Below are 22,331 nucleotides of genomic sequence, written 5' to 3'. Positions count from 1 at the left end.
GAAGCACAAGCTAGACTGAGTGGTACTACAGTTTTAACCACTAGATGACACTGTACAAGATGTGAATTATTGTTGGTGGGATTCAATTTACCTCAATGTTCATACCATTATTGAGCCACCAAATGTAAACAAATGCATTCCATCATGTCATTTCCCCATGCAAATAGCAGTTTACTGATATTAACGATAGATCTGTAGCGCTCTAGGAATAACATGAGAGCAATGTAACGTTCTACTCTGCCTGCCTATAGCCATCATGGTCATCTCATAGTGGGTGAGTCAGTCGGGTCAAAACCTCAATAATTCAGTGGATCCATGTGCTTTATTGTTTCACTGATCAAACAGCCCTCAATGCAATCCTTTCACTTAGTCCTACTTCAATCATCTGGAAGTGCATGTCATCAAATTGGCAATTAGCCTCTTGTGCATTAGAGCAATTAACAGGGATATGAGATTCCCTCCAAACTCAACCCAGACATTCACATTAACTTTAGATGCAATGTGAGATTGGTTAGAGAAAATGAGCTACTTTAGAGTTTAAGTTGGCATAGTTGCCACCAGCTCTACTACTAGTGAACAATAGGTATGGCCTGTGTGGCCATTCCATACCCTATGATTACATACAAAAAAATCTACCAAGCATTTGACCTAAATAAGGAGTTGAAAAGAAGAGTATAAAAACCAAACCGTTTATTATGTACATTCAATAACAATGACAGGAAATAGAAGGCAAACATGAAGATGGAAAAAATGAAGAGAAATACAAGCCACTTGAAGAAAATTAAAAAAATATCACTTGGATCAATGAGCTTAGCAATGCACATGTGAAAACAAAAAAGGCACATGCAATTCCAACTCATGAAATCCCTGTCCAACAACTCCCACTAGGTTGACTTCAGCACAGTGCAGGGGTAAGTCGGACACACATCTGGGTCTAAGGTGATCACAGCAGCCGTGAGAGGGCACATGGGAGTCTCCACTGCTGGGTAACGAGTGGAAGATTATGGAGGGATGGTCAGTTGCTGTGCCATAGAGCAGTCTTGTGCTACAATGCAAGGCATTGGAAACAACAGTTCAGTCTGTGCTGGACTGCTGTGTGCATGGTGGGACAACATCATTGGTTACTTAACATACTTCAAAAGGAAAAACTGCAGGGGTTCAACATTCCAAATTAAAATTGAACTAAGAGATATAACTGGTAATTCAAATGATACCATGACCACAGAAGAACATAGATAACACAGGCATAAACTTAAAACAGGCAGTATTTTACATAACATTATTCCCCCCCCCTCAACTAGAAACAAACTCAAGTGGACTATGTTGAAACCCCTCTCGATCCTGCCTTCATATTTCACATAGCCTCCTTTCCATAGAAATTGTTTTGATTCATGCAACAAATTAAATGACATTTGACCCTGTCCTTCTCACAGAAACATGCATACTGATACTTAATACTTTTTAAGAGAAGTTCAAAATTCGTATTGTCATGATATCATGGCATAAATACTCAACAGAATAACTAATGCAACTGTATGCATCCCTCCAGGCCTGATAACACAGCTAGTAACATGGTAATCATCATGTCAACAGGCGGTTTATGGCTCAGCTCTCTACCTGGGTCCTCCACCCTACAACTGATCCTGAACTACACTCACTCCCAAATGGAAAAAGGAGGCATGTGGGAGGGGGCTCTTTAAAATGGTGTGGAATAGAACACTTTGTTTCATCATCACACTCACTCTAGTCTGACATTTATTCTCTATCAAAATGCCAAATTCCCCTCTCAAGTCTACTGTGGACTCCTAAATGTTATATTTAAGGCAGTGTAAAATGTTGGGTTATCATCTGCCTGGGACCACTTCATCAAAAGCCCTCGGCACATTCAGCAGCTATGTTTTAAAAGACCAACTTTGCCAGTTCCCAAATGTATTTTGGGGATTTTAAGTTTATTAATCTGTTGCTATAAAATTATGTAAATAAATTCATGTTTGCCCCTATCTTCCCTCTCCACTTCTCAGATAATATTTTCTAGGACACGGTGCTTTTAAAACACCAGCATCAGCAAACTGAAAGGGAGCACTTTGAACCCACCATAAAATAGAAAAAGAGCTAAAATAACAGCAAGAACAATCAGAAAAAGTATAATAAAATGTGTACACTTGACCAACAAATGTGCTTTTAGAGAATCTTTGGAACCAAAAGACAAACGATAGCAATAACATATCCGGAGTATATGGAGATACATAATAGGTCAAAGACTATTTATATATTTTTGTAGGTCACTTCCTGTACCTTAAAGTAGCATTGAGGCAGTGACTTTAATACATACTGGACTAGAACATTCCCAAAGACAAGGAAGATTGCATTGGGTGAACATTATGTTGTTTCACTTCCCGCGTGTCTGTATTTGTGTCAATTTGACAAAAAATATATATTAAAAATGGTGAAACCAAAAGTAACATCAACTTGTAGTGTTTGTAACTCTCATGTTTCCTACCATCTGGTTTGTTCCCTCAAACCCCTAAGAATTCCATTCTTATCTGTAAATAGCTGGGTCCACCTTGCATGACTGGTTTCTACAGCATGTTAACTATGCCCAGACACTTTCAATGTTTTTACCCCGTTCAGTCACCATTCTGATGCTACACCTGGAATGTCATATAGTCTAGTAAAGAGAACATGTATAAGGAGTTGGGTTGCACAATATTCTCAAAAGGAAAAATGAAGACAATGTAGGTATATAATAGTAAGGATACATGATACAGATCAAAAGATGTGTCATTATAGTTTCAACTACAGTAAGAATCATCATCATCATACTTAGACCAGCAATAACAGTATTAATCAACTGGAAAATGGGAAAATTATGATGATAGTGGATGTAATTTCATTGCATCCACATTATATAACAATAATCATTTTAAGCAATGCTTTTTCATAGACAATTATAGAAAAGAAAAACTGAGGTAATGCAGAACAAAAACAAGTCATTTTGTTTCTTTTTCCTTGTCATTTCACACCGTTTATCTTTTTTTGTCCTTTACAGTTGGGTTGGTGGTGTAATGTAATGGTAGACTGTTTGGATTTCTCTAAATCATTTTCAGAGCAACAGCTGTCGCTCAGCTTTTGTAGTTCAGATTATGGACTTTTTGCTACTTTTGCATTTCTTCATTCACCTTTTTGTTGAACAGGTTCTTTAAAAAACAACTTGGATAACATTGTTTAACTGATGGGATTCCACCACTGGGCAGGTTGTCAATGTAGTGTTTCATATAAAGGACCTAAGATTTTAGGCTAGTGATGGCCTACTTTTAGGTCGTACTAACACATTGAGCTGTGTACATATGTGTGCATTTTACATTTGAGAATTATTACCACAGACTATTTATTAGGAGCAAAGGTTTGTAGTGATGTAGTGTAAAAAGTTACTGGTGGGCAGCAATTTCTCCATTCATGTCCAATAGTGTTTTTTATGGAACCATTCTTGTTCTTCCCACAGTTGTCTTCAGTTATTGTTGCCAGTCTTGAAATTCACAGGCAGTTTTCATTCGTTCATTACTATGTCACTGAGTGTGACCGTTGAAGCAAGCCAAGTTACAGTTGAGTTTATCTTGAGTGGATGACCTTTTTCCAAAACACATGGGTTAATACTACCACCCGTAGAAAATGGAGGGGAGCTCTTCCCAAATGAAGAGGTTCAGAAATGTGGAATTCCATGGTGCGAGTGCTGTTTAGTACGGCGCAAACCTACTGTATCCAGCCCGATATAAACTAGCCTGGAGGAGAGAGAAAGGGAGAGCAATAAAGAGAAATTAGAAATAAGGAAAGGAAAATGTAGCTGTTTTTAAACAACAGACAGCAGTGAAAAAGATGTGCGAGAAGTAAATAACTACATTTACATAAAGTGAAGATAACTCAGTTTCCAGCCTGTTGTTGTAGTGTTGCGGCTGGGGGGCTCTTACCATGGCACCGACTCCATAGGCAGCTGCAGCAGGACCTAGAGCGTGGTAGGGATCTGTAGTGTACACTCGCCCATAACTGTCCCAGAGGAATACCAACACATATGTATTTCAGCTGCACATAGTTACAGTGAGAATATAACACACACCTTGCACTGACTCATAGATAGGCTGAGATACTACAAATCACAAAACAAAAGACTTGTAAAGATCAAGTGTATCATAAATACCCACCAAAACTAAATAACATCTACTATGAGTCATAGCCTAGCATGTTATTGTGTAAAAGTCTGGCCACATTATTGCATTTCAAGGCTGCTGCTTTTTGAGTCCTCAGACGATCCTCCTTATTCTTACCTGTCACTGTAAGCAGCAGCTGCCGCGGCAGCAGTTGCCCCGGTTACAGCAGTAGGCTGAGCAAAGCGATAGGCAGCGGCAGGATAGCCTCCCTGGGAGACAGAGGGACAAATGGAGATTATTACCATGGTACAGCTGAGGTAGACAGGATCATTACCGAGGCAGAGTTGTGTATGTGCAGAATGAGTTAAAGAATCACACAGTACAACAACCAAGTTTAGAACATTTGTGGTTAAAGATGAATATATTAACACATGTAAAAAAACTAAACATAATAATTACAGTGGAGGTTGTTGACAATCGTCAATAATGCAGCATATCAACGATTCAGAATTATAGAGAAAGATAAGTAACATTTACACGAACCATCCATATTATCGTTGTGATCTCTCATATGCATATAAGACAAAGAGAGAGGGGGAAAATAGAGATGCCACACTCAAACACACTCAGTGTCACCTCCTGGCATTGAAACAGCATGCTTGCCCCAATTCAATGCAAATCTATTTGAACACACCACTGCATTTGGACCTAATCATACAGAACACAACCCAGAGCATTCCCCTGGAAACCTGCAGTACAACTAGTGACAGGACAGAGGGAGGGGGCTGTAAGAGAAGGTAAGGGGGAGAGAGAAAAGGTATGCCTGTAGAGCATGCAGACGTGGATCAGCATGCTTCAGTAATTGTAGCTCCAGAGAAGAGTCCAGACCGGGAAGGGGTTGGGGACAGGCTTTAGTAATAAGAAACCGTGTTCTCCTCGTCTTTATTTTCAGCCCCACAGGGCACTGCTGCTACACAGATAGAGTATCTTCCAGCTCATCTCTGTACCTGTTCCAGCTATGGATGTTACTCAGCATAACGGATGTGGTAACTTCCAATCATAAGAAATGGTGCTGGGAACATTGGTGTTTGTATGAAATAAGAGGCTCTCTGCCAGTGACTTCAAGACAAATACAACTGCCGCCTTTCATGTTATCTCTGCCAGCAGTCTACCTTTCAGGGACCAGGTTCTCTTTGAACAAACTGGCAAAAAACACACGCTGTTTAGTAGCTTAGTAACAAACCCCTTCCCCACAATCCACCTGTGCAGATGTCAGTGAGTTAGTAGGAAAATGAAAAGCAAGTTACCGTTTCAAAACAACATCAAAAGATCATAATCACCAGAGGGATAATAAAAATACACACGGTGTTTGGTAATGACCCTACCTGAGGCAATCTGCTACTAATGACAGAGTCCTGAAACACTATTCTATAGAGAGAACAGAAACAGCCATTGTCAACCTGGACACATGCTGACAGACACGCGCCCTGACACAAGCGCACACAGAGCGGCCCGGCTACCCATGTTGGAACCCCGTGTTACAACACCAGACTACAACACCCTCTGTTACAGTCTGTCTTCTGGGAAAACTCAGACCCACAGGTGTGACCCCATGCAGCGGTGGAATGGTAAAGTACAGAGTGTACCCCTTAGCATAATTCAATATTTGGGCAGCTCTTTGCAGCGCATTTAATTATGCACATGCAGAAACGCACAGAGAGAAAGGAGAGAGTCGTGAGGGAGTGTGAGGAGTGGGAATCTACTTACGTATAAGTCTGCAGCTCCATAAAACCCACCATCCTGATACACCACGCTAAGAGAGAAAGGCAGACAGGGGAGATGGCAGACAGGGGAGATGGCAGACAGAGGAGATGGCAGACAGAGGAGATGGCAGACAGAGGAGATGGCAGACAGAGGAGATGGCAGACAGAGGAGATGGCAGACAGGGGAGATGGCAGACAGGGGAGATGGCAGGTGAAGAGAGGGGTGGAGGGAGGAGATGGCAGACAGGGGAGATGGCAGGTGAAGAGAGGGGTGGAGGGAGGAGATGGCAGACAGGGTAGATGGCAGACAGAGGAGATGGCAGGTGAAGAGAGGGGTGGAGGGAGGAGATGGCAGACAGGGGAGATGGCAGACAGAGGAGATGGCAGGTGAAGAGAGGGGTGGAGGGAGGAGATGGCAGACAGGGGAGATGGCAGACAGAGGAGATGGCAGACAGAGGAGATGGCAGACAGAGGAGATGGCAGACAGAGGAGATGGCAGACAGAGGAGATGGCAGACAGGGGAGATGGCAGACAGGGGAGATGGCAGACAGGGGAGATGGCAGGTGAAGAGAGGGGTGGAGGGAGGAGATGGCAGACAGGGGAGATGGCAGGTGAAGAGAGGGGTGGAGGGAGGAGATGGCAGACAGGGGAGATGGCAGACAGAGGAGATGGCAGGTGAAGAGAGGGGTGGAGGGAGGAGATGGCAGACAGGGGAGATGGCAGACAGAGGAGATGGCAGGTGAAGAGAGGGGTGGAGGGAGGAGATGGCAGACAGGGGAGATGGCAGACAGAGGAGATGGCAGGTGAAGAGAGGGGTGGAGGGAGGAGATGGCAGACAGGGGAGATGGCAGACAGAGGAGATGGCAGGTGAAGAGAGGGGTGGAGGGAGGAGATGGCAGACAGGGGAGATGGCAGACAGAGGAGATGGCAGGTGAAGAGAGGGGTGGAGGGAGGAGATGGCAGACAGGGGAGATGGCAGACAGAGGAGATGGCAGGCGAAGAGAGGGGTGGAGGGAGGAGATAGTGAGGAACAAAGGAGGGAGGAACAGGAGCGTGTGTACAGTGAGATGGTCCAAGACCAGAGTGGCAGGAATGATAGCCAGTGTGGAGGAAAGTAAACAGGGAGATGATTGAGGGGAAAAGTGAACGCACAAGGAGAGAGATAGAACAGTTATTTCACACACATGCAGCATGCAGAGGAAATACACTACCATTTATTTGTTCCATTACTGCTGAACCAAGTGGTATTATCAACATGACTGTATTATAGGGTACCATCCTCTATCAGCATCCCCCGGGGAGAGGGAACGGAGGACCATTTACATTGACGAGGACAAGGTCCTGGACAGACTGAGGACAAGTCAGCCAGTCGTTTGTTTGAAGTCAGGCAGTAGTGGATTAAATATGGAAGAGCCATTTCCTGCAGCACTAGTTTAAAAAAAAATCCAGAATATCACAGCAGTTGCATCCCCATTAACCAATTGGCACAGCCCAGCAACATGCAGTACAGTTTCTAGTGGAATTACTGGAACATAGAAAAATAGAAAGAAAATGTGTGCAGTGTGACGCAGATGGTCAAATTATTGTTCTGCTCAGAGGGAGTTTGTGTCTATACTACAAACTAATGACATTACACTTATTGGTATTTATAGTAAAGTCCTGAATTTACTGAAGGAACATATATAAATGTTAAGTGTGTCCGTTCAGAGGATGGATTCTGTAGTTGAATCCCTTACCCAGGGTAGGCAGGGAGGGCAGGCTGCGGCACCGCCGCACGCACAGCGCCGTACACTGGCCTTCCCCGGCCCCTAAGGTGGGCACCACGGAACGCAGCTGCCGTGGAGGCTGCCGCTGCCGCAGACGGGTAGGGGAACCCCGGAACTGAGGGAGAGGAAAGGAGAGAGAGGATATGAACATCCAATGCCTGGGGGCACTATGAATTAAGGATGTTTAAATGAAGTCAGATTTGGGTGAAATGAAGGGCATGAAATCTAAGAGGAAGACGAGGTTTACCTGCATAGAGCTCTGGTCCGTACATGGCCTGCACCATTGGGCTTAGCTTCCATCCTGCTGAGAAGCAGAGAGGAGGCAGAAACAGGAGGGTTTCATATAGATAGGGGATACACAGGGAGATGGGCAGCTGACTAACAGTTAGGGATCATAATGAGGCTAATGGAATAGTTTGCATCTGGTTACCATATGGCAGGGTGCTAAGGGCCTCTCCGTTGGGGTAGGGGCTGACCATCTTCTTATTGGTCATCACCCTGGCCGTGGCATTGTTAACCTGGGGAGTGGGAGGAGGGACAGTGAGCACAACGTTTGGCCCGTTCTATTCAATTGAGGAAACACACACAAGCACTCTGACACAAAAGACAATAACACAAGTGGACCAATATTAGACATTTACATGTGATAGCAATTCATAAAATAAAGCATATCTAACTCTGACTGTGTGACTAATACAATGGTAATAACACTCCTGTGGTCTAAGGTCAACAGACCATTTGCCAAGAAGATGGTGATTGTGTGTACACATACAGGGAGGCCACAGTTACAGTCTGCTCCCCATTCACCATCACTGGATCATTCACATCAATATGGTGGTGGGTTTGATGCATCACATCGTTAACTCCTCCCTGCCAGGCTGCCTCCTCCTCAGCCAGTTATACGACAGCTGACAACATCGCTTATGATGAAGTAGTCTCTGCTCTCCCTGGCGGTGTTTGTGTGCGCGTGTGTACATGAGTGGGTGGAGGATTGTTAGGGGGGAATCTTAGTCATGCAATTAAAGTGTTCTGCCCAAGAGGAGTGTAATCGATGACTCATTGTGGAGACAACTAGCTACACTGAGGGCCAGTGGTTGAGCCCAGCTTTGAGAGGAAGAGAGAGATGTATAGGTAAAAGAAGAAAGGAAAATGGAGCGCTAAGGTGAAGGAGAAGAGCTGAGATACGTGGCACTGCAGGAGAATAATAATATGTGTTTGCAGGTGTGTGAACAGAGACGGCTGTTGAATCAAGATGGCTGCTAGCTAGGCTAATCCCCCCACTGAACTTCAAAGGGCCATATTAGGCTCCCTTAATCTTTATCCATCGCCTTTGATGGGGTTTATGAGAATGACTGTTGTGTCGTGCAATTTCACAGTTTGAGTGTGCCGTTGCGCCATGTCAAACTTTGTTGTGAGCTACTAATGACCTATTGGCCAATTGGAGAGCTTTGAGACTTCTATGTGACAAAGTTCCACTTAGAAGGCCATTATGGATTCAGCCACCTTCAACACCCCACTAGTCATACTCTATCACTGCAGCCCTCATTCAAATGGAAATGACAATTACCTAATTTTCCTTCATTGCAAATGAGATGGTCAGCCTTGAGTGATTCAATTAGCTGACATAATTGTCCCTGTGAGTGAAGACACTAAAATAAAACGAATAAATCAGCCTAATGAATCAGATTAATGCTGATAATCTTTTCATATCACAGCATTCATATCCGGGTCATTTATAAACCTCTATTTTGGGTGTGATAACTGGGCAATGATGCATTTCCTTATGTATAGTTAGTGGTGTGTCAATACCAGGGGAGGTAATGCAATTTGATCAATCTCACAGAGAGGTAAACATGCAAATCAAACAGAGACCAGTGAGAAACACATCTGCATGGGTTAATAATAAACATTCAACCCCATCCCACCCCTCAACTTAAGCCCACAGCAGTACCAATAGAACTGGACCAAAGTAACCCAAATCGCCCCAAAATGAAACCAAACTTGTTGGGGTTTTACCTAAAAAGAAATCAACATCAATACATAAAAAGGGGGAGAGAAAGAGGGGTGCAAAAAACATTTGTTGGACAAAATTAATACATTTTATAAGACAGAAATTATACGCAGCCAAATATGGGCGCATCACATGACCAAGAGTGAGAATAAAGAACCAAAAAATGTAATTCAGCCAATCAGCAAGCGTCGGATGCAGCATAGAGACCAATCAAAACAATCGCAGCACTCCCATATCAAACACATACAGAGACAGATGGGACAGGTAAGGAGTTCAGGAGAGGGATGCAGGTGAGAAAGAGAGAGAGATAGATAGATACAGAGCCAGTCCACATACAGAAACAGGGAAACACAAAGATGGTGTAAGGAAGAGAGAGACATCGTCTACATAAGCAACAACAAAAATCAACAATTATTTTCTCAAAAACAAAAATAACAAATACCAAGGTGCGTCATTCAAAAAAAGCAATTAGATTCTGTGACCATTCTCCCAAAAATCTCACTAAGTTATGTGGAGGAATAGAGAGACAGAGTACCAAAGGATGGAGGGAAGAGAGAGAAGAGCAATCCTCATACCCCAAAAAAGAGAGAAATCAAATAATACATGAGACACTGCCAGGCATTATTACTGTGTGTCACAAACTAAGACCAGTACACACACACACACACACACACCATTCAATAAAGGAAAACCAAACCAAAGGGAGGTTAAAAGGACAGCAAAAGACAGACCAAAGGATCACCCAGTTAAACCCAATGTGTTTATATACAGTTGGTTAAACCCCTTATCTTTTCAGGCTACTCTAAAGAGGAATTCACAGAACAGAATGAATCTCTGTTCTTTTAACTCCTGGTTGTTAATCCCATTACTAGACTCACGACAGAGGTGAGTTATTGCTGTTATAAACTTTATTGATTGAGTATTCCCTTAAAGTGCATTCCATAAGATTCCCTGCTGCTGCTCGCAATGTGAACTTTAAAAAATCCTCAAACTTTAAGAGCAACACGATTAACGCTGCTTATCATTGTGAAGAGAAAATATGGACAGATGGATGAGCTATCTTTTCTAAACAATTACAATTTCACCTACTCCTGTAACAGATATACTTATGATGACTGCTGAATGGACAAAAATTGGTGGGAGGGCCTGCAGGACCAATCCAATCTGATTGGGTGGGTCTGGCAGGGCCTGGTTCCCCAGTGGGTGGGCCTGTGTCCACCCCACAAATGCCTATGCCCCTGTGTTAATCTATCGGTTTCCATGAGTGATTCTCCCTGAAGTTTCAAAATGTGAACTACATAAGCATATACACTTTAGCGCAGTATACTTTCACATTTAGAACACAGAAAAACACATAGAATTAGGAATTAGAATACTAGAATTGACATTAATATTTTTATGATTGGATAAAGGTCAGCCATTTTGGTCAGGGAGTTGGTCAACTATGGTTTGCCAGTGCTGTGATAAGATCATGTAAAACAGGGCTGAGAAACTGGTGGCTTCAGCCCAAGGATATGAATTTTTTTTGGGGGGGAGGGGCTCAGTCGGGGTCACAATTTACTATTGCGAAGCAGAATACAGAAGGTGCAATTTCAAAATGTCGTTGAGTTTTCATTTTATGTCAGTCAAATTAGCCCATGTCAGCTAACATTTTTTAGATTGGTAAGTTAGTCTAGCAGCCAGTTATCCAAACTTCTAGTAATCAAGGTCGAATTAGTGCCCCATTGATTGTGTTAGTCAGTCTCACAGATATTATATTAAAAACTGGAAACATCGCTCTCCACCTTATGGCAAAATGTGTAGAATGGCATGTAATTAACTCTAAAACAAAAACAATTGCATGGAATTAGTTCTAAAATTGGAAAATCTTCTCTCCACCCCACGGCACATTTCTTGGAATTGCAGTAAACTAGCTTTAAAACAGCAACATTTTATCTACGCCCCATGGTGCCCATCCCTGATATAAAATAATGAATTTGAAGGATTTATCTGCCCTGTATGTTTGTTAGCTAGCAAGCCAGCCAGTTTTAGAGGAATTTTCCGTAGATTTTTTACATTTGTATTAACTGCCAATATGCCAACATTCCATTCGAACAATGCAGTCAATCCACAGCCATACACTGGCTGAAATCAGTTGATGATAGGACTTAGACAAGTTGGAAATACAAGAAGTAATGCTATTACATCATATAATGGCACTCAAATTCCCATGAAAACAATTTTTTTTAACATGTATGGTTTACAAACATATATTTTAGAGGCTATTTATACGGAAAATTGGTATAAACCTTTAAACTGTATTTATAATTATATTACAATATTTTAGGTTGACAATAATTTGATTACACAATTTCTGATATATCACATGCATTACTTAAATTTTCCTGCATAAGTAAAATCTGGATTATGCCTTAGCCATTAATTCCAATTAGACTGGTTTGGATTTCTCCCTGACCACTATGGGCGCCATTTTAACCCCATTCTGGAACTTTAGAGGGCTTATGAAATAGCCCCTCTAGTAATTGAATAGGATCTCTATGGAAAAACACACCATGTTGTAGGAAGCAATGCTGTGTTCTAATCATGTCCTCTACCACGCGAGCGAGAATTACCATTCTGTGTGCAAGTGCAACTTGCAGTGATGATTGCACTTTCCAATCAGCATAACTGATGGGTCGTGTTTGAAAATGTATTTATTTATTTTATTTTACTAGGCAAGTCAGTTAAGAACAAATTCTTATTTTCAATGACGGCCTAGGAACAGTGGGTTAACTGCCTGTTCAGGGGCAGGACGACAGATTTGTACCTTGTCAGCTCGGGGATTTGAACTTGCAACCTTTCGGTTACTAGTCCAACGCTCTAACCACTAGGCTACCCTGCCGCCCCGTAACTGTAATTTCTGTACTACTTTCTGTGTGCTTGAATGTTGTGCATTAGGATTTAAAACTGCAATCCACATGTTGTGCATTAGGATTTAAAACCGCAATATGTAACTTTTTTGACGACCGGACCAAATTCACATAGAAATGAATAGATCTGCCATTCTCAATGAAAGCAAGTCTAAGAAAAGGTAGATATTTTCCATGTGCACCATTTCTATGCTTCCCGTTCTTAAAACTTATTTGGGATAGGGGGCGGTATTTTGACGTCCGGATGAAAAGCATGCCCAAAGTAAACTGCCTGCTACTCAGGCCCAGAGGCTAGAATATGCATTTAATTGGTAGATTTGGATAGAAACACTCTAAAGTTTCTAAAACTGTAAAAACAACATCTGTGAGTATAACAGAACTGAAATGGCATGTGAAACCCCAAGGACAAACCATAAAATAAATAAAATAATTCAGCATATCACTGATTTCAATGGCTGGCACTTTTATAATAGGGCGAAATCGTTCCCGATTGCAGTTCCTAGAGCTTCCACTAGATGTCAACAGTCTTTAGAAAGAGATTCAGGCCGTTTTTTTGATGCCCAGCGTCGTCCGGGTTAGGCCGGCAGGGATATCCTTGTCTCATCGCGCACGTGCGACTCCTGTGGTGGGCCGGGCGCAGTGCACGCTGACCAGGTCGCCAGGTGTACGGTGTTTCCTCCGACACATTGGTGCGGCTGGCTTCCGGGTTGGATGTGTATTGTGTCAAGAAGCAGTGCGGCTGGCTAGGTTGGGGTGTGTTTCGGAGGACGCATGGCTCTCGACCTTCGCCTCTCCCGAGTCCGTACGGGACTTGCAGTGATGAGACAAGACTGTAACTACTACCAATTGGATACCACGAAATTGGGGAGAAAAAAGGGGGTAAAAAACAAAAACAACACCCAATAGTCAAAGGTATATGAAATACAAATGGTATAGAGAGAAATAGTTGACGCGTCATAATTCCTATAATAACTACAACCTAAAACATCTTAACTGGGAATACTGAACCACCAGCTTTCATATGTTCTTATGTTCTGAGCAAGGAACTTAAACGTTAGTAATATAATGTTTTTGCATTATTTAAACCAAATTGAACATGTTTCATTATTTATTTGAGACTAAATAGATGTATTGTATTAAGTTAAAATAAAAAAGTGTTCATTCAGTATTGTTGTAATTATCATTATTACAACTATATATATATATAAAAAAAACGTCCGATTAATCGGTATCGGCTTTTTTTGGTCCTCCAATAATCGGTATCGGCGTTGAAAAATCATAAATTGGTCAACCTCTACTTCAAACAGCTGAAAATACAATATTTTTCCATTATTGAAAATATATTTCACAGCGGTTTAAATGGTATAATGACTCTCTACACTATAGGTCACTTGTTTGCCACATAAACAGAATTTTAGCAACCAGGAAATGGCAAAGCGATTTCTGCATATTGCACCTTTACACAGGCCCACCCATGAATCTGAAACCCATCCAACACTGGAGACAAAGAAAAGTTATTCCCAAAAGTTATGACAGATTTATTTTCCCCTTAACTAACACTGACTGAAGCAGCTGAAAGGATGATAACACAATTGAACAGGAGCTTCCCAGAGAGCCATGGGTTATTGTCATTACTGGGGATGACAATTCATTAGGAAAAATATACATACAATGATGCATTAATCAAATGGGTTCTGGTAAGCCATGTCATTGCAAAGAGGAGGATGATTAAACTTGGACATTCCGGGGAGGTGTTAATGAGAGGAGGGGAGGGGGGTGGATCCATTATTATTACTAGTTGGACCAGGCTGTCAATGGGCTGTGTGTCTGTGTCTGTCTATGTGTGTGTGTGTGTGTCTGTGCCTCGTCACTGCTACCTTCCCTATCAATACAGGCCCCATCATAAAAGGGACTTATACTCTAGATAGCTGGGAGATCAGAACAATGCTAGGCTACCATACTTCAAATTGATTTGTAATATACAATACAAAGATGCTGTGGACATAACTAAAGCATGCAACTACTGTACGTCTTGCTCCCAGCATCTACTACCAATAAGCTAATTGACCGATTGGAACTACCAAATTAACGGTTCCTTTAGGAATATTCAAAACAATGTGTGATTTTGCATCTAGTGCCTTTTTCAAGGGAGGGGTGGGGGTCAGATCAGCGATTATGTCATTTATACACAACTTACCGTTGCCGAAGAAACAGCGTGAGGACACGCGAGTGGTTACCGTGGAGACTGACAACACACATAGAAGTCATCAGGGAAACAGAAAAAATATAATAACAAATAAATAAACCAACAAACAACCCAATAAATTAAAATCCCCCCAATGTGAAATAAAATGGGGATAATAGTTGAAAGCAGTGATACAGTTTTTGAGAGAGAAAAATCATCCAAAAATTAGTTTCTGCTCAATGCATGAGCATCTTTCCATTTCTAGAGAGACACACGGACTGGAGGGATGCTTCTTTCAACATATGCAAATTATAGTGGTCATAAGAGAGGAGTAAGGGACACAAAAGCCAGGTCGACCACTTTTGTATTAAGAGATTGGCTTAATTGCGTCTGAAAATATGGTCTCCCACAGTCAGGAGTGGCAGTAAAAATACTAAAGTGAATTGTAGCGTAAAATGATTCTTAGTAAAAGCGACGTTGGCAGGATTCATATTTTGATCTGCAGAGGGGGGTAGTTGTATAAAGAAATGACTTTGGAACATTTAGTTCCGCTACGAAACACAACAAAATAACTTTAGGGGGAAAAAAATGAGATAAAAAGAGAGAAGGATGAGTTAAAGGACTAAAGACGAAAATATAACATGTGAAAGGAAATACAACGAGACGTATTACACACACAGGTGCACATATACAAGACAAGAGGGTGAGGACTGGGGAGTGTCACACAGGGACAGAGGACTGGGGAGTGTCACACAGGGACAGAGGACTGGGGAGTGTCACACAGGGAAAGACATAACAGTGGAGAAACAAAGGAAGACAAACTTGACTGGCTTGGAGAGAGAGGGAGAGTGAAGGAGAGAGAGAGAGGGAGAGTGAAGGAGAGAGAGAGAGGGAGAGTGAAGGAGAGAGAGAGAGGGAGAGTGAAGGAGAGAGAGAGAGGGAGAGTGAAGGAGAGAGAGAGAGGGAGAGTGAAGGAGAGAGAGAGAGGGAGAGTGAAGGAGAGAGAGAGAGGGAGAGTGAAGGAGAGAGAGAGGGAGAGTGAAGGAGAGAGAGAGAGGGAGAGTGAAGGAGAGAGAGAGAGGGAGAGTGAAGGAGAGAGAGAGAGGGAGAGTGAAGGAGAGAGAGAGAGGGAGAGTGAAGGAGAGAGAGAGAGGGAGAGTGAAGGAGAGAGAGAGGGAGAGTGAAGGAGAGAGAGAGGGAGAGTGAAGGAGAGAGAGAGGGAGAGTGAAGGAGAGAGAGAGATGAGCAGCCTGTGGTCTGGGAGAAAGAGGGAGGAGTGGAAAGGGAACAGTTCATACTCCCTGTCCCCTTTTCTTTTGCCCTCCTCTCACATAAACACACACAACCACACCAATCCATTCACAAGTTCACCTCTTTTTCTCTGTCAATCATGCAAAGTATCTGAAACAAGCAACAACCATGACTAAATCCAAAGCTAAGCCCAGTTTATCACAAACAGCCCATTTCGAGCAGTAATACTGTTCTGGGGAGCAGAGTGATCACAGCCTTCTTTTGATTTGAGCCAATTCACATCTAAAGCTCAAGTGAAAGAGCTGGTGTTGAAAAAGGATCCAAATCAATGCCTTTCAATTAGGTTGATGCGGAGGTGAAATGTCAGGATTAAACATCCAGTCTGATTGGCTTTCTTGAAGAACATGACCCTTTTCTTTAAAAGGACAGACAGAACTGTTTCAAATGGAGGCTGTGGGCGGTTTGCCACCTGCAGTAGTATAGCGTACATCTATCACTGAATGAGAACGGATCAGCCATGCAGGATCAGATGAACAGTCCCAGTAAGTTAGTCCTTATCACACCCAGCTCTCTTTAGTCAGAGACTCAGGTTCATGCAGTGGTGACATGGTTGGTCTCTGAGTGAGGAGCTCTCCTCCCTGTGACCTTGTGTCTGATGAGATGCATGCAGACTCAAGAGCACCAGGAGACTCGTTGCTCGTTCTCATTACCACCACTACTGGGGTGATAGACTGCACCTTCATATTCTACTGCATCTAATGTCTGTCTAAAACTCTGCGCCACGGAGCAATCACTTCCCATCACATCAACAAGAGCGGCATGCGGAGAGAGAGACACACCTACATGTTCAATACACTGTTACTACTACAGTACCTCAGGGTGGGAACTGTGGTGTGACAGCACAGTGACAAGACTTAAAGGGATGTATCCGTCCAATGTCGGGGTATCCCACAGTCAAATGTCTTAAATGTCACTTTCAAAACATCAGTGTGATGAGTTGCTTGATGGCATATAATTGTCACTGCCTGGAAATTGATTAAGCGTCAATGGGAGGGCTCTCCAACCCTGTTCCTGGAGAGCTACCGTCCTGTAGGTTATCTAGCACACTAGATTCTAATAATTACCTGGTCGAAAGGCTGAATCAGGTACATCGCAACTGGGGTTGGAGTGAAAACCTACAGGAGGGTAGCTCTCCAGGAGCAGGGTAGGAGCGCCCTGGTCTATGGGTGGTGATGTCAATGTCTTTAGTTTGAGTGCTTTTTGTGGAATACCCTTTGACATGAAGAGGACTCAAACAAACACAGACTGATGGAGGAGATGCATGGTGTGTGTGCAGACCTAGACACACACAGACTGATGGAGGAGATGCATGGTGTGTGTGCAGACCTAGACACACACAGACTGATGGAGGTGATGCATGGTGTGTGTGCAGACCTAGACACACACAGACTGATGGAGGTGATGCATGGTGTGTGTGCAGACCTAGACACACACAGACTGATGGAGGAGATGCATGGTGTGTGTGCAGACCTAGACACACACAGACTGATGGAGGAGATGCATGGTGTGTGTGCAGACCTAGACACACACAGACTGATGGAGGAGATGCATGGTGTGTGTGCAGACCTAGACACACACAGTAGTGTGGAGTGGAGACACAAACAGCAGGAAGACAAGTGAATCGGACCACTTACATGGGTACATTGGACGCGCACGGGAAACTGACTTCTTCATAGCGCAGAGTTTTATTCCAGACAAAAAGAAGTACACTTCGATGTAATAGAATAGGCCACCGCAGAGATCAATACTACACTCTGTGTAGAACCAACAGCCATGCACACTCAGGGTTCCAAACGGACTAGCTAGGAGAACATTCGCTACAGATCCCCATGCACGGACAGACTTTAGTCAACAACATGAAATAAAATATTGAATCCAATCAACAACTATTGCCTTTTTCTGTTTTATGGATAAACAGACCTTCATAAAGGTATTAAGGCATTTGTAACTTTGAGAGGATGTCATGCTAAACAACCAAAAGTCCACATCACTAGCACCAAAAATCATCTAGTCTTAACTAAATAGGCGATATAAAAGACATGCAAGAAATCCCAGACTGTCCGCACTAGCGCTGCAGTGACAGCCATGTTACAACACCATAGTATTATCATGCACACGTACTTCCAATAAATCCCATGCAAAAGGACAGCAAACAGAATATTCACACTTCTGATTTCAAAAACAATCTGGTCAAACACTACCATGGTATATCTTTCAGAGTTTCCTAAGCAAAACAATGGGTTATCTAAGCCTAGCCTAGTACGGGACCATTCCTCATGTCAGAGCATTGCCTCTAAGCTTAGCCAGTTTTAAATTAGTGTCTTCACATTTGTTAGAATAACAGCCAGTTAAAAAAAAACTTTAATTATATGACCAATGACTAAGCTATAGGGTTGCAAACAACTTCTAGGAGAGAGAAGAATCGTCACAGCAGTGCCTCAAAGGAATGCTGGGCTTTTCCTCCGCTGTTGAATGAGTGTATAAATACAGAACAACCTTTATTTGCCCTTAGCCTGTACGGCTGTTCTATCCCATGCACTAGTCAAACACAGACAAACCTGATGACAGACACTCCTGTTGACCCCATGCAGATTACAAAGGCCTGGCCACAGCTTCAGAGAGATCAACTACTGTCACACATGCAGCAATGATAAAAGGTGAAGAGAGAGAGAGAAACGGCCTTACAATTAAAGTGATAACGATCATGCATGAAACAAGAAGATACTCCAGAGACTACAGACACAGAGGTTACTGAACCACCAGGGCCAAACAAATAGGTTGTTGATTTATAGAAGTTTAACTGATGTGGGTTTTCATTGGGCTCCATCAGTATCCATTCAACTTGCTGATTGACTGAAGGTGAAATGTGGGGTTTTACAGACCATTGGATGCAGGTGTCATTCAGAACCAGACGTTGGAGAGCTGAGATGAAACCCAAGCGGGTCCAGCCATCACCATCATGCAGGACACAACTACCACAGTTAACCACAGCAAGGAGGCAGGAGCCCATGCAGAATCGTGATTGGCTAAGAACCTGGCTTAAAATAGATCTGCTCCAGAGATGGGTAGGATATCACTGGCACGCAAACGGACAATATTTCAAAGAAAAACATGCATCTTCTCAGCTTCTCCCCAACTCTGAAACAGTCACATATGAGCCAAAGCTTCATTAAAAAAATGATAGTGAAAGGAGGGAGCTTAATATCAAGGATATGGCGTAGTTATTTTACAGATTGAGAGGAGAGCACTGTGCTACATGCTGGAGGCCAGGAGACATGAGCTTGTCACTACCACTTTGCAGCACAGGGGAGGGGGGAGGGCATTCTAGACTAGGAACTAAGATATGATCAACCTGGCTACAATCGGCCATGCATCATCGTCTCATCACGCTCTCCTAATGTCCCGCGGTTCCAGCAACAGAGAAAGATGATTTAGATTGTATTTTGAAATCAAAGCAGTGGAAGCTATAATAAGAAATAAGAAATGGTGCAAGACAGAACTGAGACCTAAATGATATAGAGAGCGAAAACTTCCCAGCATGCCTTGAGGTTTCAACTCTCCCCCCACCCCAAATGAACCAGGAAACAAGAAACACCCGAAAAAAAGGCAGCAAACCATCTGGGGGGTACCAGCAGAGACCACATCAGAGCATGTCAGTGGAAAAGGATGGCAGCTAGCGGAATCAGTGTACAGGCAGAGGAACGATGGTAGGAGGAGAAGTTGGGTTAAATTACCTCTATCTTGCGACCTTCCACTAGCGTGCCGTGAAGCCTTTCCCGGGCTTTCTCCGCGTCGGCGCTGGTCTCAAACGTGACAAAGCCAAAGCCCTGGGGTAGACAGACAGAGGGGAACGAGGAGCACCACAAAGACAGCGTAAGGAGAGGGCTGGAAGAAACATACCAGTTGTTCTATAGAAAATCAAAACCCTTTAATTTAGCTAGTTTGACTCATTTCATTACACATTTACTGAACAGGCACACAGTTGTAATCACTGGTTAATACTGTTTGTTCTAGAGCTGATACGGTGGTTACTGATTAGTGAAGGGTTGGGCAAACGGAATGTCGAAATTCAACAGAGGGCCGCACAGATTTTCATGGGACAGTTTGCAGTTATTAGAAAATATATAGGTCCATTATAATTTTGACTTACTTTCAATCTAGTTTCAGACGTTCAATAGTGGCCTGGAGTTCTTTAAAACCATAATACTACCCTATTGTTTATACTACCAGTGGAGGTAAGTAGGGCACAGTGTGTGTGGAAAATGTAGCATTGAGACACAGTCAACACTTTACTTTTTCATCATAATGTCCACAGCGGTGGGACTGAGGACATGTTTACCATCTCACTCACCTTTGAGCCCCTCTCATTGAAAATGATCTCAACATCAATAATCTTCCCAAATTGCTGAAAATAAACAAACAAACACAAGAAATTAGGATACAAACAAAAAGTCAACTTGCATTATGTAATTCATTGACAATCAGGGGTGAACTACACCTGCAGCACACTAGGAGGCAGTATTGTACCAAAATAAATTCAATCAAACTACCTTCTATTGTCTATTTTTCTATCCCTTTGTAAGTACACGCCTTCCTATCCTCACTCGTTCACTAACTACTGACTACTTCTCTGTGGCTCTCATGGCCCTGTGATAGAGTACATCAAAGGACATGAGTGTTCCTCCCTTTGTGGCTGTCTGGCCCTTTGTTCTTGTCAACACCCACTCTGACACCAACCAACAATTAAACAACAGGAGGGTTAAACTGATTTACTCCTCATCTCAAAGTGCAGCAAGGAAGTTCCCAGATTCTTACCCCAAACATCTGCCTGAGGTCAGGGTCTCGGAAGCGGAAGGGGATGTTGGAGACATGAAGTCGTTTTGGGGTTCCTTTGGCCTCTGCGGAGTCAGCCCCGGATACTCCTGCTAACTCTACTGCCACGCACTGCCCCACTCCATCTACCTGACCTGGGGACGCTTCTGTCTGCTGGGGGACAGGAGAGAGAGGAGGGAGAGAGAGAGGGAAAGGCTGATAAATGGAATGATCCAAGTAATCTTGATCATTGTCAGGACAAATGCAGAGTGAGCCTTAACAACAAAACCAGCCACAACACTGACCGGGGTGGGTAAGAGTTGGATGTGGTGGCTGAGCCATTTTGTTCCAGCCCCTGAATCCGAAGGCCCTGCCCACCAGCACCAAAACAAAGCACCACCAAACTCTGTCCCCAGGCCGTTCTGCGGAGGGGTGGTGGAGGGAACGCTGAGAAGGGCGGGGGGCACCAGCCCCTCCTGGCCCCCGTTGAATCTTGAGAACCTGACAGAGGAGAAGATGGGGTTAATACTAGTAGGCATTACTGTACTGTACGTTGGCAGATGGGAGGGCAGGGAGAGACTAGAACGAGGGTAAAAACACAGCTTCAATTCTCTCTCTCTCTCTCTCTCTCTCTCTCTCTCTCCTCTCTCTCTTTCCTCTCTCCTCTTCCACTTCTCTCTCTCCCTCCTCTCTCTCTCTTCTCTCCGTCTCTCTCTCTCTCTTCTCTCTCTCCCTCCTCTCTCTCCTCTCCTCCTCTCTCCTCTCTCTCACTCTCTTCCTCTCTGCTCTCTCTCTCTCTCTCTCTCTCTCTCTCTCTCTCTCTCTCTCTCTCTCTCTCTCTCTCTCTCTCTCTCTCTCTCTCTCTCTCTCTCTCTCTCTCTCTCTCTCTCTCTCTCTCTCTCTCTCTCTCTCTCTCTCTCTCTCTCTCTCTCTCTCTCTCTCTCTCTCTCTCTCTCTCTCTCTCTCTCTCTCTCTCTCTCTCCATATCTCTGACAGCAGAGCGTTTCAGTCAGCCTACCATGAAATATTCACTGCAACCACATCTATTATTGACAAATCACAAAATCTGATACACACATTGCTACACAAGCCTGCTCACTATCCATGTACACACATATCCAGAGATATTTACAACAATGAGTACCTGTTATACCCCGTGAACAGATACCGTTATCCTTTTTAGTTACACTTGATATGAATCAGAACCAGTTGAGTTGGGAGACGGCTCCAAGCCATTGCCACAGCACTGTTACTATACGGTCTTCATGATAAGCCCGGTAAGGGATTGTAGCGCCGGCCGGTCACGATTTAAAAAAGGTGTCAGTTATGTGTTGTGGTATGGTGACGCTGTGATATAGCACTCCTCAGTCACACACTCAAGGACATCCTGTAATAACTTCAAAAACACCCCAACTGTGTTCAGAAAGAGCAA

The 22,331-nt window shown here is 43.3% G+C and overlaps 1 protein-coding gene and 1 long non-coding RNA gene across 4 annotated transcripts; one reads left to right on the top strand and one right to left on the bottom strand.

The window, feature by feature from the left end:
- Positions 1–670: 670 nt before the first annotated feature.
- On the bottom strand, positions 671–21,395 carry LOC109888018 (RNA binding protein fox-1 homolog 2-like). 3 transcript variants are annotated; one of them, XM_031827612.1, is made up of 12 exons: positions 21,205–21,346; positions 20,903–21,070; positions 20,439–20,492; positions 19,822–19,914; positions 14,789–14,836; positions 8,102–8,189; positions 7,919–7,975; positions 7,642–7,786; positions 5,910–5,955; positions 4,320–4,411; positions 3,903–4,041; positions 671–3,779 (listed from the first exon to the last, which is right to left on the bottom strand). In XM_031827612.1, the coding sequence occupies exons 6-12, from the start codon at positions 8,163–8,165 to the stop codon at positions 3,735–3,737; spliced, it is 588 nt and encodes a 195-aa protein (XP_031683472.1). In that variant the 5' UTR covers positions 8,166–8,189; positions 14,789–14,836; positions 19,822–19,914; positions 20,439–20,492; positions 20,903–21,070; positions 21,205–21,346; the 3' UTR covers positions 671–3,734. The 3 variants fall into 3 exon arrangements, with proteins under 3 accessions (XP_031683472.1, XP_031683471.1, XP_031683474.1); XM_031827611.1 differs by lacking the exon at positions 14,789–14,836 and having other exon boundaries at positions 3,966–4,041; positions 21,205–21,395; XM_031827614.1 differs by lacking the exon at positions 21,205–21,346 and having other exon boundaries at positions 7,919–7,972; positions 20,903–21,038.
- LOC116374467 (uncharacterized) lies at positions 6,080–6,522 on the top strand. Its single transcript, XR_004210414.1, has 3 exons — positions 6,080–6,164; positions 6,213–6,292; positions 6,469–6,522. It is a non-coding gene; the product is annotated as an uncharacterized LOC116374467 (long non-coding RNA).
- Positions 21,396–22,331: the final 936 nt, after the last annotated feature.

Source organism: Oncorhynchus kisutch, linkage group LG6, assembly GCF_002021735.2.
Source record: "Oncorhynchus kisutch isolate 150728-3 linkage group LG6, Okis_V2, whole genome shotgun sequence".
In the NCBI taxonomy this organism is placed as follows: Eukaryota; Metazoa; Chordata; class Actinopteri; order Salmoniformes; family Salmonidae; genus Oncorhynchus; species Oncorhynchus kisutch.
Note: the sequence above shows the minus strand (reverse complement) of the source record. Positions and strands in the feature narration are given on the sequence as shown.

Coding starts and splice junctions, on each gene's coding strand:
- LOC109888018 (XM_031827611.1), bottom strand. Junction 7,976..8,101: donor CCTTAGCACCCTGCCATATG/GTAACCAGATGC, acceptor TCTGCTTCTCAG/CAGGATGGAAGCTAAGCCCA. Junction 3,780..3,965: donor CCTATGGAGTCGGTGCCATG/GTAAGAGCCCCC, acceptor TCTCTCCTCCAG/GCTAGTTTATATCGGGCTGG.